This window comes from Talpa occidentalis, unplaced genomic scaffold (assembly GCF_014898055.3).
Source record: "Talpa occidentalis isolate TD23 unplaced genomic scaffold, MPIMG_talOcc4v2.1 talOcc4.11, whole genome shotgun sequence".
In the NCBI taxonomy this organism is placed as follows: Eukaryota; Metazoa; Chordata; class Mammalia; order Eulipotyphla; family Talpidae; genus Talpa; species Talpa occidentalis.
Window position 1 is genome coordinate 79,039,787 of NW_023601104.1, and position 17,266 is coordinate 79,057,052.

The window sequence follows — 17,266 nt, forward strand, 5'->3', positions numbered from 1 at the left end:
AGGATTCACACATCCCAGATTTCCCAGACAGCCCCAATTTCAAGTTTAAAACTGATTCATTGTTCCCTGTAACTTTGTTGTGAAGTTTGGTTTGGAAGATGCAGTGTCCCCTTGGAACGCTTACATCCCTCCTACACTGCCACATTCTCATTTTCCTCATAGGGTGGGAGGGCCCCCAAAAGCACTCAGGTAGGGGAGGTACTTGGAGGGGGAGCCTCTCATACCTGAGCTGGGGCATCAGTCCCGGGGATACGAGTGGACCGCCTGCGGGTGACAATGACCGACGGCTTATGCTCAGTGGGGTTCTGTTCGGGACCCTTCCCGTCCTCGTCAACACCTCCAGCTCGGGCTGCCTCAGTTGGGTCCGCAGTCCGCACAGGCACAGACACTGGGATGATGAGGGGCACCATCCCGCTGTCCTCTCGTGCTCGCTTGGCAGTTAAAGGAGGCTCAGAAAACTCCACCCCGCACTTGGTAGTTGAGGCCAATACACTTTTCCGCTTCTCCTCAGAGCCACTGGCATCCTGGAGAAAGGGAGGGAGGGGGAATGGATTGAGGTTTAGAAGTAAGCCCTGATTTGCTGGTCCAGGACCCCTAGTCCCATTTGATTCAGGGACTCAAAGACCCACAATGGCTCCCCGTGGTCTCTGACAATCTGGCCTTTCCTGATCTCCTCTTCTCCCACCACATTCCCCAAAACTCTTCATAAACTCCCTTCTGCCAGGTCTCTCATCCTGGCCTGGAACAAGGGTCCCCATGGCCATCTCAGGTCACAGTGGCTCACACAGATGTGTTTTCTCTGGCCTGTACAGTGAATGGCACATAAAATGCTATCTAAATATTCAAAATGTATCTGCAAAAGAAAATAAGCAAAGAACCTGGGGCAAGATAAGGGTGATATCTGCATCCATTTCCCCACTGGCAAATGGGTGGAGAGAAGTCAGGCTGTCCTGAAGCACAGCGCAAATTTTGCAGCTTGGTCCTACAGATACAGGGGTTCATAATTCTAGTGAAGAGGTAAGCACTGGTTTTAGACTCAGATACTATCTGAGCTTTGTAACCTTGGGAAATCCCACTTGGGTCTCAGCCTCTTTAGCAATAAAAATGGGAATAAAGGACAGCACCCCTCTATACTTGTGTAGACGAAACCCCAAGTACCACAAAGGTACCCAAATTCTGTTCATTATTCTTTCCCATCATTTTTGTCTTGCCTTTGACATCAACTTTATTGGCAGTATAATTTACATACAACAGAATGCACCTGTTTTAATTATAGTTGCATGCATTTTGACAAGTATAATCACCTGTGTAAGCGTGCCACCTTTTTGTCTTTAGCATACTGCATCTGGAAATGGTTCCCCCTACTCCCAATTCTTCAAGTTCCAAAGGCAGAAATCAACCTACACTGCTGCACTTTCCTGTGTGCTGCACTTTCCTGCCCATATCCTGTGTGTACAAACCCCATCTTCCCTTCAGCTTGGATGCATTCTTTGCATGAAAGGAATTCAGAACTCCTTGAAAATTGCGAGTTTGTCCACTTCTTTCAATGAACTGAGAAAACTGCCCCTGTGGGGCCTGTAATCACTCGCCCTCCCTTGGCTCTCTGCCCTCTGCAGGCTCTCTGCCCTCAGCTCCCATCCTGTGCCACTCACCTTTGCATTCTGCAGTGAGGCCAGCTCCACTGCCTTCTGGGCCAGGGTCAGCAAATTGGCCTCCTGGGACACTCGACGCCTCCGTCGTGTACTCTGGATCACCCCACCACGTAGCACCTGCCCGCAGTCCCCTGTGCCCACTGCCCGCATGGCTTCTTCACTGCCCATGGGAGCAGCCACCTGCTCTCGACCATTGGGTGCCAGTCTCTCCCCATCGGACAGCAATTGTGCCTCCCTCAGCTCCATTGGGAATCCCAGAGTCTCAGCATGCGGCTGCCCCAGGGTGCCGGGTGGTGGCTGCTGCGGGGGCCAGTGATGTAGGAACAGGTTGCTGGTGGGCTCCTGCCCAGACTGGGTGCCAGCCCCATCCAGAGTGGTGGGCGGCAGGACGCCCTCCTTCGAGAGGCGGCGAGAGCGGCGGGGAAAGGGGATCTGGACCTGAGGTAGCACAGGCTGTGTGGCTGACTCCTGCAGGAGGGCCTTGCGCAGTTCTGGGTTCATGTCAGGGTTGGGGGGGAAAGGATAGGGTGCCATGCTGTGATGAGTCAGGTGAGGCTGCCCCAGTGGCCCAGCTGGCTGCAGAGCAAACTCCGGGGCCTGCTGTGAGGGTGGCTGCTGCATAGGGTAGAAGTTCTCAAAGAGCTGCATCTGGGGCAGGGCTGCCTGCTGCTGCTGCTGCTGCTGCTGCTGCTGCTTCTGTGGTGCAAAGCCGGCAACGGGGTTGGCAGGCGGTGGCCCCTGCCGGAAGACCTGCCGGTTCATTTGATGGCCAAATGCCAGCTGAAAGGGTTGAAGGGGTAAGGTCTGGTTGGGGGGCTTCTTGGCCACGTGGAAAGAGTTCAGGGGCGCCTGGGCCTGCCCGACATCCAACTGCAGCTTCTGTGGCATTATTGGGTGCACTGCGTTTCCATAGCGGTCCAGCTGCGGCCCCCCTCCTTTCTCCCGTTTCAGGGTCTCAGGATGGTTATAGTAGGAAGAGACCCCCATGCCAGGGTGAGGGCTCCCCTTGGGTCCACTGTAAAGGGGCAGGCCATGGCGGTTCCATGTAGAGTGGGGCGGAGGCTGGCCTGGCTGTTGCTGCCAACCACTGTCACTCATGCCCCCTGCCCCTCCACGCTCTGGACCCCGCCCTGGAGCCATCACAGAGTTAGGCCACTTGACAGAGCCTACCTGCTGGGACAGCATGGCCGCCGTGGTCCGCTCAGACCCATACACTACAGTGTTCAGCAGGGCCAGGCTGTTGGGAGGGGGCAGTTCCACAGGCTGGGAAGCAGAGGTGGCCCCTGCTGGACCCTCGTGCCCAAAGTAAGAATCCTCTTTCACTCTAGTGGACTGTGGAGGGGCCGGCGGCTGTGGTGGGGCCTGTAGGGGTGGGGGCTGCTCCTTGGGAGTTGGATCCTGGTCCCCAAAGTGGCAACGCTTCCTCTTAGTCTGAGCCTTGGGCTGGGCCTGGAGGTTCATGGTGTGGCCAACAGGGCCCTGGCAGTGAGACCTAAGTCACTAGTTGCCCATCCCCTGGGGGGAAGGTCCTGCTGGAACCGGCTGAATCCAATAGTCAGTGGGAATGGAGGCAAATGCTGGACAGTGCCGTCAAGCAGAGGAAGACAGAACGGCTGGTTCTTCCTTCCTTCTTCTTGGTGGAGAGGCTCTTGGGCTCACCTACTCTTCCTGCTTCATGATGCTTCAGGACCCATCAGCCTGCAGACAGAAGAGTGACAGTGTCAGTCTCAGTCACCCAGGATACTCCAAAAGTCAGCACAAGAGTGAGGGGGGACCTCTCGGGCCCTCCAGTGCCACTGCCTCACAGGGACAAGCCCTAGGTCACACAGAGCATCACAGGTGAGGCAGAAGCCAGGACCCTGGGCAGCCTACTGGGGCTCCGGTACTCTCCTCTTGTTCCGTCTCCTCACCTGCCTACTTAGGCTCTGAGACTGCTGCAATGGATTGTGTGATTTGTGCCCTGCACAAAGGGACCCACCAAGGGGCAAGTGGCACAGAGATCCAGTCAGAATCCATGTGATCAAGCTAGAGAGAGATTGACAAATGCCATGTTGGGCTCCCTCCTTCTCTTTGGTCAGGCCTCAGCCAGGTCTGGTTCGCTCACATCTGTCCACACAGTAGCCTCTCTATCAGATGCAAAAGGAGCTTTATCCAGCCAATGCGCCTTCTGATGCCCTAAGCACCCCTCAGACACAGGAAGTGGAGTGATCAAGGGTCACTCCCACTATGCAACCCCAGAGTCAGGAGCCCCACCGAATTGCCTGCAGAATTTGGGGGCCCAGGTTTAGGCTCCAGTCCTTTGCAAAGACAAGTAGGTGAGGCCCCAGAAGGGTGGGTGCAGTGCTAGCCCCACCCCTGGGAGGAGCTGCTGGGTGAGGCTGCAGCTGCCAGAGTCTTCTCCAAACCAGCACAGAACCTGTTTGGCAGCCCTGGCGGGCTAGAGGCAGGATCCTGCCTGGTTGCTGGTCAGCAGTCCCCACCTACCCACCTCCACTGCCAGAGAGCTCTTGGCAGTCCAGCGAAGGAATAGGCTAAGTATGACACTGATAAGTTCTATTACTTCTGCTAGAACTGAGGTCTGAAAGGTTTCCCCACAACATGGCACGACTAAAGTGCTTATGGCATTTCAGTATTTGTTTTCTAATTTGATTTTATTTTATTTTTTTTTTTTAAATTTATTTATTTATTTATACAAGCACTGGGTACAGTCAGAAGCGCGGGAGGGCGAGAGAATTCACCAGAGCCAGAGCGGGGAGCAGAGCAGGCAGAAGGACCGAAGGACACTGCTGAGGGGAGCAGCGGGCGGCAGGAGAGGTCTGCGCGCCATGTGGGACCCTCCTCCGGTGGCCGGGGAGCAGCCAGGGATCGAACCGGCGCTGCAGAGGCTGCGGGCAGCTTCGCAACCCAACGCTCAACCGCTGAGCCACCGGGGAGGCCCTAATTTGATTTTAAAAAAGCCAACAGGTTGCTTTATTTATCCTGCTACAGCATAGAGAAGACCACTATTTTACAACTTACATGTATTTTTATTACTTACATAGAAATAATGAAATGTATAATGCACATGCATTTATAATGTGTATGTATTTTTAGACTTTTTCTTTCTTCAAAGAGGGTTTTTTGTTTCCTACCTGAGAAGTTGGTAGGGGTGAGAGCTACAAGGCCTCTCTTCCCCACACTGATTCTCCTCAGTCAGTCTGGCTAGGAGAGGCCTGGGGAGTAAGTCTACAGGTCCAGGGAGACCTTAGACCTCAGCCCTTACAGCTCCAGGTTGGTTTTAGCAGCCCAGGAGTTCCCAGGAAACCAGTCAGAACAGAGGCCTGGGCCGCACCCGTAGGCAGGCTCTGGGTATGAAGCCCTGGCGACACCCGATGATGCTCCTTGCCCCAGGGAGCCTGAGGTGCTATCACTCCAGTGCAGGCTTCCGCAGCTTCCCTGCCCTTCCCCTCCCCACAGCCGCTGCTGTGACTCACTCCAGGCCCCTGCCTGCCGGCCTTTCACTTTCACCCAGCACCCATAAGGGGAGGAACTTCCTCCTCCATTTCCTTCCTCAGTTCTCAGCCCTTAAATGAGTGAGAGTCTCTCCCCACTGGTACCCCCTTTGTCTTCACAGGAGGGTGCGGGGGAGGGGCACAGACGAAGCATACTAAGCATCTAAGTAACCCTGTTCTCCCCCTCCACACCGCCCACCTCAGCAGGAGGGGGAGTATTTGGACAAGCAGAGTGCTGAGGGTCGCAAAAACAACCCTTTAAACAAACAGCATTTCTCTTCCTTTTCAAATCTCATTACCTGACAGCCAGAGACCCAAAGTCAGTCTCCAGACTGAAAATAACCCTAGGCACCACTGTGAGTCCAGCCCTGCCTCCCTAGTCAGCACAAATGAATGAGAAGTGAGTGTCTGAGAGGCAAGAGAGAAGTGCTCAAGAGGGTGGGGGGCCTCCACAGCAACTCCCCACTCCCCACTCTCACAGGGCCTTGAGCCTCCCCTCTCCCCACAAACAATACACAGACACAGACCTCCCCCCATCTTAACCTGTGAGCTTCAGGCTCAGGGCCTGGAGGAAGGGAAGGCCCACGTGGCAGATGGGCCTGGGTGCATGCGTGTCTGGTGAGGGGATACAGGGGTCCAGATGGAGTGCCGTCTGTGAATGGGCCCCACACAGGCTCATCTGCAGCTGTACAGTCAAGCCTGACCGGCTGGGCTCAGCTAGTCAGCCTCCCACCCCCTGACCCCACACATTGAGGAGGGCCATCGCTCAAGATATCACACGTTTCCAAAGCTGGAACAAGGACTTGCTTAGAAGAAATCAAGGGGGGGCAATTCTGGGAAGGCTGCAATATCCAGAAGCTTCCTGCTACAGAAGCCTCTCTGTCACCCTCACGGGAGGCTAAGAGTGCAAAGAGCATGGACACCAGACCTCAGAGAAGAGTCCATTCATTATCTGGGACATGCGGAGAAAAGTGGAAGATGCCTAGGGACCTTGGACGAAGCGGGTAGGAGATACACCAAGGCAGCAGGACCAGTTATCAGAACAGTTGCTGCAGCAGCAGCCGTGCACCTGTGCCAGGCAGGTCCCTAAGCATTTTGCACGTAGTGAATTCCTACCATAGGCACGCAGCGTGATGCAAGATGCACTGTTATTTTAACCTCCATTTCACAGGTGAGTTAGATGAGACTCAGCGGGGCTAAGTAACCTGCCTACAGTCACACAGTAATTATGTGGCAGGACCAGGACTGGACCTAGATCTGTCTGACTCTAAGACCAAGATCTTATTCCTTATCCTTAAGACATGTCACTAAGACACTGGGTCCTTCGCCACAGGTCTCTTCCAGAGCCCACTCCCCAGCTCAGAGCAAGGATTTTCTGTACACAGATATCCCTCACCCTTGCCAGAACCGCTGGCAGGTAACCTCTCCCATCCTGTTCTCCCCAAGTATAGCTGAGCTGCCCGCTTTTACAGGAAGGGGCATCATCAGAGAGGAGGCCTGAGACTGCACTGGCCACTTTGGCCCCAGCCTCTGGCCCTGGACTCTCCAGCCCTTGCAAGCCCATCCCTGGCTCAGTTCTGGTGGCCGCTGGTGGGGCTTCCAGCTCTCACAGGTCTGAAAAGGTCTGACCTGTGACCATATCTCACCGCCTGCACGTCTGCGCAGGACTGAGCCACTTCCTCCCATTTCTCTAGCCTCAACCCCACTCTGTCCCTCAGGTGGAAGTCAACCTGGCCTTCCTTATAGTGAGGAAAAGGATAGAAGTCTTCTTCTCCCAAGGCCACGGATTTATGGACCAATTCCCCAATGTTGCAGGGAAGAGGGTGTAATGAGGAACTCTGCAGACGGCTCACCACTGGGTGAAGGCCTCTGACAACAGATGAAGGAACACTGCAAAAGGAAACCCACAGTCACCACGGGGCCCCAGACGCTGCAACCCACTCTGTCTGTTTGACTGTCACAGGTCTATTTACTCTTCCCTCCCTCCTCACTGCTGCAACCAATCTCTGACCAGACCCACAAATACTATCCTCTGGACAAATGCCAAGGGCAGAGACCTAGGAGATTTTCAGGAGGCTCTATGGGTTCAATACTGACCCACATATATGTTTTACAGACACATTAGGGAAGGTGCTAGAAAGATTTTTGGGTGTTCTGTGCTGATGGTAACATCATGCCCTCCAGGGACAGCAATTCACACACACACTGTTCCCCATGTACCATGAGCAGCACAGCTGCACACCCATCATTAGCTAGGAGAGTCCAATGAGCCCTCATCACAGGGCAGTGGGACCAGGCCATGACCACTGAAGGGGCCAGGGCCACCCACAGCTTTGGGGCATTCAGGGTGGCCATCTGGGAGATAAGTTGTTTTATTTATTTATTTATTTATTTATTTATTTGTTTATTTATTTATTTATACATGCAAGAGCTGGGATGAAGGCCAGAGGAGAGTGGGGTGAGAGGATTCACCAGAGACAGAGTGGGGAGCAGAACAAGTGGATCCAATGAAACACACTGCTGAGGGGAGCAGTGGGTGAGACAGGAGAGGTCTGCTGCGCCATGTGGGCCAGCTCCCTGGCCGGGGGTTGAACCCATGCCGCAGTGGCTGGTGACAGCATGATAGCGCTTAGACCTATCCCCCGCGCTACCAGGGAGCCCCCTGGGAGATAAAGTTATTATGAGTCAAGATTATATAGCCCAGGGAAGTGCATCTGGCTTGGTCCCAGTGGCCACAGGGGTACAATTCTCACTTGGGGATGAGAGCTGAGTAGAGATAGTTATCTTTGACACTGGGAGACTAATGCTCCAAGTTCCTGCTATTACAAGCTGGGGCACCCCAACTCTACCAACTCAGCATCAGGAAGAGGGGTGTCAGAATTCATGTGTTTCCCACCCAAGGCAAAATAAACCCTGAATCTGCAGGCCAGCCAGTTGTCTGAACACTAAAGAGGCTGTCTTAGGACAAAGTCTAAACTCCCTGCTCACAATCCCTGCAGACTTTGGCTCCTGCCACCTGTCTGAACACTCCATGACTGAGCCAGCTGTTCAGGGCCTACCATGTACTGTTCCTGTTTTGCTTCCAGGACACTGACCAGGGTGTACCTCTGCCTAGGACACCTTGCATCCTTCTCATCTGGTCAAGTATGACTCATCCTTCAGGTCTCAGATGCTTCTTCCTCTGGGAAATCTTCCCTGACCCCAAGGCTGAGCCAGGAACTACACTGAGTCCATAGTTCCTTCTAAACCCTACCACTACATTTAACACACCAAATTCAAGGTGTCTATTTCTTAGTCCCAAGACAAAGAAAGCAAGTTTCACGGGGCAGTTTGCAGACCGTTGTACCTTGGCACTTGGCTTGTGTCTGCCTCTTGGGATGCGCATTTAAGCCTGCACTCAAGGTGAGTCAGAGTATGCCTGAACAGAGCCACTACTCATAGCCAACGTGTCCACCCTGGGCTCCTGCCCCTCCCTGATTTCCCGGCTCTCTCCAACATATCAGAGCTTCCCACGATGCTGAGATGAAATGAAAAGGCCTAGCCTCCTACTCCACTCTCCCCCAAAGGTGGCCCCATGCCCCTTCAATTAAGCAAATCCTTCTCTAATTATTTGCCCACAAGCCACTTGCCCCTTGATGGTAACTTGTCCTGTACCATATGGACAGGACAACTGGAAAAGTGCCAGCCCCACCAGTGCTCCCTGTCCCTAAGGCTTTCCCCAAGGCTTCCCACCTGTGCCTACGCCATAGACAGGGACATGAGCCAGTGCCCTATTTATCTAACATCCTAATGTGGCTGGACTAGGCCTTAAGACATACCAAGTTGCCTACTAAGATTAAGGGGTCCTTCCTAGAGGAACATAGTAGCCCTCTAGTCCAGGCTCAGATCCTGAACAATCTCCCTCAGGCCTCTGGCTATAGACAGGGTGGGCAAGTGACCTGGAATTTGCCATCTTCAGCCAGTTAGAGTTGCCCATCCATAGATGAGCCTTCCCTTGGAGTACAGAGCAACCACTGGCTATGCTGTATGCACCCCGCTAACTGGGGACTCCACACCCAGGCTGAAAGAGCCCATTTCTCCAAACCACCAGACACATAAATTCTTGTTCTCAAGGGGTTTGCAAACCAAGAAGGAAGGAAATGCCAGCAACAGAGATACAACGTGCCTCCTACAGTGTCACTTCCCCTGGGGGCATGAGAGGGCAGGTCTTATGACTGCTTATACCCAGTCTAGAGAGAGTCCTTGGATTAGCACTTCTCTACACTGAACTTCAGCTCTGGAATGCAGAACCCAGGCCCACAGGCCAGGGCATCACATATACCCTGGGTTTCTGCCATCAGCTGCCAAGTTCCAAAGGGTTTGCCAGGGTTCAAGTGGCTGTAGTTCAAGCTTTGATGGTAAAAAGGCCAAACTAAGATGCTTTTTTAAGGGGATATGTGGGAGAGGGGAATCTTCTCTTTGCATACAAGGCACTCTCAGGGCTTCATTCAGGCATCTTTCTATCCCCAACCCTTACTGCCCTGAAAACACCCCCAGGATGTCCATGAGAAGCCAGGATGACCAGGTCTGTTTTATAGAAGGGGAAGCTGAGGCACAGAGAAAACAGAGCCGCAGCCAATGACAGGAAGGCTTCTCCCACACTGGGTAGACGGCTGCCTTCCTCCTAGTGGGGGGTGAAGGATTATGGCAGCCCAGGAAAACCCTTTCAACAGGACTCAGGAATCCCAGGGTCAGTCAGTTTTAGGCTGGCAGATTTAGGTTCTCAACACAAGAGATAAACAATGTTTTTACAGCAAGGTCCTTAAGTGACAGAAGGTCTAGAGATGGCCTCATGGGGAACAGGAGGGGTCATGATCTCTTGCAGCCCTCCACTATGGAGCAGCTCATGCGCCCAGAGGCTGCTCCAGTTCCTCCCTCCCCTTCTGAAAAGGCCTGGCTCCCCAGCAGGTCTAGGGCAGAGATTTCTAGAGTATGCACCTGAGCCCCAATGTCAAACCCTCTCCAGGCCAAGATACAGAGGAGGGCACCTTCCGGCCTCACCCTGCCTACTCCCTCCTCCCTATACAAACTCCTTCTGAAACCCCACAGGTTTATCTACCACCCCTTCATCCACTCAAAAAGCATTTGCTGAGCACTGGTTGTAAAACCAGGCTCTGGGGAGACAAAGCAGTCTCTTAACTGCACAGAGCTTGCCCAACTGGAGACAGAAACAGAAACACACACTGATTGCAATGAAAGGTGGCCCATGCAAAAACTAGAGAGAAAAATAACAGGTAAGCCCAAGGAGATTCCCTGACTTTGAGCCTTTGCTGGAACTGCTTCTCCTGCCTTCACTCTGACAATGTGCCTTCTTTCAAAGTCTCCCTCCTCTGTGCAGCCCTCTAGCACAAACTGTTCTCACTCTTTCTGAATCTTCATGCTGTTATGCTGTGTGTTAACCACTATCCCATAAAGCCTCTTCAGTTCTCTAATTGCTGCACTGAGGCTGGGAGAAGCAGAGGGTGGAGGCATTGTGGTCCAATGGGGAAGGCAGTGGACTGGTCGTCAGGTAACCAGGTATCTGGTCCAGAAGCAACCACTCACTTAACTTAGGAGTCTAGGGTGAGGTGGGTGGGACAAGGCCCATGTTCAGGAATCAAAGAAACACTTGTGTAACGAGCAACTGCCATATAACATAGCACGAGAACTACCCACTTGCCCAATGTGTGTAAGGACTGCTTATACCCCCTTATTCCCATCTGAGAAATGAGGAAATGTTGACTCTGAAAAGTACTTGTTCTAGTTTATAGCCTCAGATCACAAATGAAAAGCCAGGATTCTAATCCAAGCCTGCTAACTCCAAACTCTCTACCATAGCCTGCTGCTGATCTGTTAAGCAATTGTTCTCAAACCCACCCTGGGTAAGGTGATGGTGAGGGATCAAGGGGAGAAATCTGCAATGCTTCATAAGCAGTCCAGATAGTGGCCAGGAGCTGGAGTAGGAGGAAAGATTAGAGGGTCAGTTTCTGGCATAGTATAGTTCAATTTCCAAGACACCACCTCTCCTTGCTTCCCCAAAAGTCAGCTGCCAGAGTATAATGTCCTGCCCAAGAGACATGAGGGATTCCATGAAGCCCTGAGTGGACTTTGCTCTCAGCTCACCCTAGGGCTGACCATGGATGGCATTCTTACAGTACCTGAGGCCCAGCTGAGTGCCAGAGTTCACTGAACTATAAGCATTGCAGGCAATGGTATTATTTGCCAGGCACTGTGCTAAAAGGATTTCAGGCCAATATCTCATTTGACCCTCAGTTCTTGTCTCATTTTACAGGTATAATGATATAGAATGTTATAATCAAAATTATCTACTTAACACAATAGAAGACAGTAATGGAGTAATAGAACAAAAATGATATAAGACAGAAATCAAGTAGTAAAATGGCAGACATAAATCCTACCAAAACATGATCCAAATTACACAGTTTTCAAGAGACATACACTTTAAATTCAAAGACACAGATAATCTGAAAGTAAAGGACAGAAAAAAGATATAGCAAGCAACCAGTTACCCAAAGAGAACCATTTTATAGTGAGAAAAGTCACTATACATCAAGAATACATAACAGTTACAAACATATATGCACCTAATAACAGAGCCCCCAAAATACATGAAGCAGACACAGTCAGAATTAAAGGGAGAAATGGACAATTCAACAATAATAGTTGGAAAAGTCAACGCTACACTTTCAACAATGGACAGAACAACTAAACAGAAGATCAGCAAGAAAATAAAGGACTTGAACCTGGTAAAGCAATTAGACCTAACGGATACCTAAAATAGAACACGACATCCAACAACAGCAGACTGCAGTTTCCTCAAGCATACAGGGAATATTCTTCAGGATAAAGGGTAAGTTAAGCTATAAAACAAGTCTCAATAAATTTAAAAGGGTTAAATCATACAATGTATGTTCTCCAATCAGAAGGAGACAAACTAGTAATTGATAATTAAAGGAAATTTGGGGAGTTTTAAGTGAATCAAGGTTAGAAATAACTAGTCAAGTTCTCACAGTTCAGAAAGGCCACCCCTTCCTTATTCAGCCTATGTGGTCCAAATCTTTACAGTTGCAGGTGCACAAGCCACAGATCTCAGATGTCTGCAAATGCCTGGGTAATCCCTCTCCCAGCCCCGACAACAGATACACTGAACCTGACCCCACGCTTGATCCCAGAATCAAAACTGCTGGGGAAGGAAGAGGACTTCGGGACTGTAAAGCTTGTCATGCAGCCCGGCTTCTCCCCGAGAAATGGCAACAAACATTTTCACTTCTCTAGCCAGTCTACAGAATATCCAAGTGGCAGATCCCTCCTCAAAGAAGGGAGCTCACATTTATAGAGTACTTCCTATACATTTATAGAGTATTTATAGGCATTTTACATATTCTAATCCATGCTCACAAACGTCCCTTGGAGGGCCTCCCTGTTGGCACAGATGGTTGAGCACAGTGCTGTGAATCTGTCCGCAGCCTCTGCAGTGCCGGTTCGATCCCTTTGATCCCCGCCGGCCGTGGAGATACCCACATGGCAGGGCAGACCTCTCCTTATCTCGCCCGCTGCTCCCCTCAGCAGTATATTTCAGTTGGTCTGCCTGTTCTGTTCCCCACTCTGTCTTGGATGAATCCTCTCACCCTCCTGCACATCTGGCCTGTACCCGGTTCTTGAATTAAAAAAAAAAAAAATCTTAAAAAAAAAAAATGTCCCTTGGAGGGGGTTTTACTGTCCCCATTCTACAAAGGAAAACTGAGCCTCTGCTGCAAAAGCAACAGAAACAGGAGTCTTGCTTCTTGTCTGTCTTTGAAGTCCCTGGTCTTTCCATCACCTTTCTAGAAAAATCCTACATCTGCATTGTGGGACTCAGAAGGAATGCTACACATGAGAATCCCACAAAACCTACTGTGGAAGACCAACCCTCCAGCACTAGGGCTCTCTCTCTCTCTCTCTGTCTTTCCCTCTCTCTTTCATTGCTTCCCGGCCCCAACCCCTACCCTTCCCAGCTGCTGCTCTTCCTAGGAACATTCCCAAGCAGAACATAGTAAATAACACTACACTCCCTGCCCCCACCCCCTCCAAGAAATAATTCCAACACTAGACTGCCAGAAGCAGGTTCCCCTCCAGGTCGGGGCTATCTGTAAATGAGAACCTATAGTTTTGAGGTGGCAGGAAAACAGAGGTGAGCTGGGCGTTGCAGGTCAGCAGGATCTCACCTTGGAATAAAAGTCTCCACACCACATGGAGAAAGAGGCCCCAATGTAGCCTGCTGTTGCCAGAATCCACCAGTTCTTTGAGGGGCCCTCTCTCTTCAGAGCAGGGCCTAACTGGGTAAACTAAAGAGATTTGAAATAGCAAAAGATGTCAGAGTTCACTTAATCCAATTTTTCATTTCACTAAGCAGCCCAGAGAAGGAAAGAAACCTGCATGAGGATACACAGCTAAGAGCAGAGTCCAGAATTCAAGATTCCAGTAACAATGCTTCATACCTCCATTTAGGCAGATCCCTCCATTTGGGCAAGACACTAGCAGGACCTGGAGACAATGTAAAATCTGAACATCACGATCATCATGACATGACCTCTAACATTTCTTGAGGGTATTATTTGCCAAGCCTAGTACTAAACACTCTACATGTATTATCCTGTTTAATCCTCACAACAAGCTCAGTATTATTACTCTTCCCCTATCTCAGTGAGGAACTTGAAGAGCCAAGGGGTCTCATCACTTCTCTGAGATGGTAGGACCATAGACGTGAGGTAAGAATCAGAACTCAGAGTCCTTTCTGCCAACTTCCTCCCCATGACTTCAGGCCCAGCCTCCAGCTTAGGCTGCCTCACCAGGTTGTCTGGGATGGATGGCAGCAGCCTCTCAGCTGCTCATATCTTCTCCTGGACAGAAGCTCCAGCTGGCCTGAAAACCCTTGTGATATTCTAGAAGTATGGCTGTTGGGGTGAGGTGGGTGTACAAGACCTGGGAGGAGAGCAGCTTTGAAGATGAAGAGGCTACTGGTTATTACCTGCACTGGACCAACCTGTGGAAGGCTCAACATCTGCTCAAGAGGAAGCCACACCCCTCTCCACCCACAGCTGGCTAATAGCTCTTTAAAAATAAAATCTGGACTCTCCCCTTTCTTGTCAGGTGACACTGAATCCTCATGGAGCCCCTACTCCTGTCCTTTCTTTTTCCCAGGTACCCTAAAGACTGAGTCAAGTCAGCTGCATGCTTGGGTTCCTACTATTTCCCCAGGGGATTGAGCCTCAGCATAGAAAGTCACCCACCTCTCTTCATGGGGCTCTTAGGAGGGTTTCTCCTGAAGAACTTAAATTCCTACATAATGTGTATTAACAGCACATCCTAGTATAAGGAAGACAGACAGTACCCACCCACTCCAAAGAGCATAGGTCCGCATCTTTATTTCCTGACTGCTGAAACAAAGCCCTGAGAGGTAAAGTGACTTGCCCAAGGACATAAGCTCTGTACCTTGGGAATGCTGTGGCAGGACCTCCCAGATGGATGTTCTCACACTCAAAACTCTCTCAGGTGGGGCAGTCTTAGTTGTTTGCTTTCTTTCCTTCCTAGTGGGGAGGCAGAACATGGGGAGGGGGGGGTTGGAGAAGTGGGTCTGCTTTGTGTTGTCAAGGGTAACAAACTTTTAGCAGCCCCAGCTCTCCTACCTGGCAGTTCAACAGTGGAAGCCAGAGGGTAGGAGTCAGGATCATCCTCCTGATTTGGATTTTATTTTTTAATTTTATTTATGCATACAAGAACTGGGGTTTAGGCCAGAGGTGCAGAGGGTTAGAGGATTCACCAGAGACACAATGGGGAGCAGAACAGGTGGATCTATTGAAACACAAAGCTGAGGGGAACAGCGGGCGAGAAAGGAGAGGTCTGCTGCACCATATGTGGGTCAGCTCCCCAGCCGGGGATCAAACTCATGCGCAGTGATAGCTTGATAGTTCTGTGACTCTAACCCCTGTGCACCAGGGAGGCCCCATCCTGCTGATTTGGACCAAAAGAATGGGGATGATTTGGCACCTCAATACCTGCTAGTGACCATGAAACTAAAAACTTGCTGCCAGCGGGGATGGAGGGTCGGGGTGGGGTTGAGCACAGCACCTGGGGCCTCCCAGCTGGGGGGCAGAGTGAGCACAGAGAGCAGCCTTCTCACTCACCAGTCAGTCAGCATCACGCCCTTTCTCGGGCCCTGGTCAAGATCCAGGGCCTTTGCCAAATGCTCACACATTCCTTGCGTTTCTCCAGACTCTGAGCAGCTGCTGCAGGGCCTTTTCTCCTTGTTGATTTATTCTTTATTGTTCCTGAAATACACCCAGAGGCCTTTGGCACCAGGCACCGGCACAGCATCCAGCCCAAGCCCCAAGTACGTACCAACCAACCAGGCTCTCTGGGACCTGGGCCAATTTAGCTGGAATGATGGGGCCCAGGGTCAGAGCCAGCAACCAGGAAGGGAGACCCCAAGACCCACCTATTCCAAGCCTGGGTCCCAGGGCTCTTCTCTAAACTATAGAAGCGGGGTTGTTTGAGGGAGAAGAAACCTGAAGGTCTCTGGAAGGCCAAAAGCAAACCTTTCCACTCCCGTGCTTGCTAGCCCCCCTCCACACACACACACACACACACACACACACACACACACACACACACACACACACACACACACACACACCTGACCCCCTGTATCTCTCTATGGCTGGGTCTCATGACTTGGGCTACCTTGTGAGGTGTTTGGAGAAAGAGGCCTCAGAAGGTCTTCCCCACCCTCCCCAACCCAAAATATCTCCCCTATCAGTAACAGTGCCAGAATTCCTACCATCAGCATGTCATTCCAAGGGTCAAGGCATTGTTCCCTGTGCACAGGAAAATAGCCCAGGGAAGGGTGGGGGCTGCACAGTAAAACCAGACAGGACTTCAGGGTCAGACAGAACGCAAAGTGGCTTCTCCAACCAACAGCCTCTCTGAGAGTCTCAGTTTCCTTATGAGCAAAGTGCATAAATAAGACCATCTCATAGTTACTATGGGATCAACTGAGGTTAGTGCATATATGGGGTACCTGGCATGAAGTACAGAAAGGCTCAGTAAATGCAATTTCCTCTCCCCCATGCCAGGCATGGGTAGGTCCGCCATCATTATCAGGTTTCAACACCTACAGGGGATTGAATAGTCTGATTCTTCCAGTTCCACAGCTGGCAGAGTGCAGAGCTGGCCAGGAGGAGCAGGGCAAGGGCACTAGGCACTGTCCCAGCTACAGTGTCCACTCTGCAGGCATGCAGGGTATCTGGCCTAGAGACTCAGAAGGAGCAGACACAGTACAGGCTTCCCCTGGACTCAGCTGTGTCAGCAGGGACTGCAGGGACATGGCAGGACAGAGTCCCCCCGATAATTCCTGGCAGAGCTTCCAGGCCCATTAAGGATGGGCCTCCACCCTCCTGAACTCACTCTAAGAAGAGCAATAAAATGGAAGGTACCATCACCTGAGGGAGGCCAGGGACAGGGTGGCCACAGGAAGTATGAGCAGGGATAGCAGAGACACAGGGCCTGCAGAGAGCAAGCAAGCCTGCCCCGAGGACACCACAGCGAATGTCCCACAAGTGGAAGTGCCTGCCTGGTTATTTTTGGCACATCTGTCCAAAGCCAGCAAGGAAAGGCAGCTGCGAGTAACATGGAAGGGCTGTTTACACTCAAGTGTGCAAGCACTACTGCAGGAACAAAACGGGCATCAGCAGCCACCCTGCAAAGGGGCCTCTGCCCCCTTTCTTCCTCTCCCAACGGCCCCTGTAAGGTCCAATCTGTGCGCTGCATAGCTGACATAGCGTGGGTACTTCTGCTTTCACTCAGATCCAGTCTCCCAACCGCAAAACTCACTCACACACACAGACAAATAAATAACTATGGAGCCAGCTGAGGACTGAGCCACACCCAGGGGCTGAGACAGTATTCCTTGGGGCTCTTCCTGCCCAGCACCACAGCAGCCCTCCCAACTTCTAAACTGGGAGGGGCAGGACAATGGAGCAGCTCCCCTTTTCACCCTCCTAAGGTTAGTGTGGAGGAGCCCAAGGAACTCTCTGCCTCTCAGCTTCC

General features: G+C 51.5%; 1 protein-coding gene across 5 annotated transcripts in view; it reads right to left on the minus strand.

Annotated features, from left to right (window-relative positions):
* MIDEAS (mitotic deacetylase associated SANT domain protein) overlaps positions 1–17,266 on the minus strand; it is a 67,424-nt gene that overhangs the window by 20,119 nt on the left and 30,039 nt on the right. For 4 of the 5 annotated variants that reach the window (XM_054691555.1, XM_037503691.2, XM_037503689.2 and 1 more), the window contains exons 2-3: positions 1,653–3,350; positions 225–524 (exon numbers count right to left, since the gene is read on the minus strand). In XM_054691555.1, coding sequence (XP_054547530.1) covers positions 225–524; positions 1,653–3,113 — 1,761 coding nt within the window. In that variant the 5' untranslated portion in view covers positions 3,114–3,350. Of the gene's footprint in view, positions 1–224; positions 525–1,652; positions 3,351–15,345; positions 15,930–17,266 lie in introns of those variants that run through there. The other variant, XM_037503690.2, reaches the window with a different exon arrangement.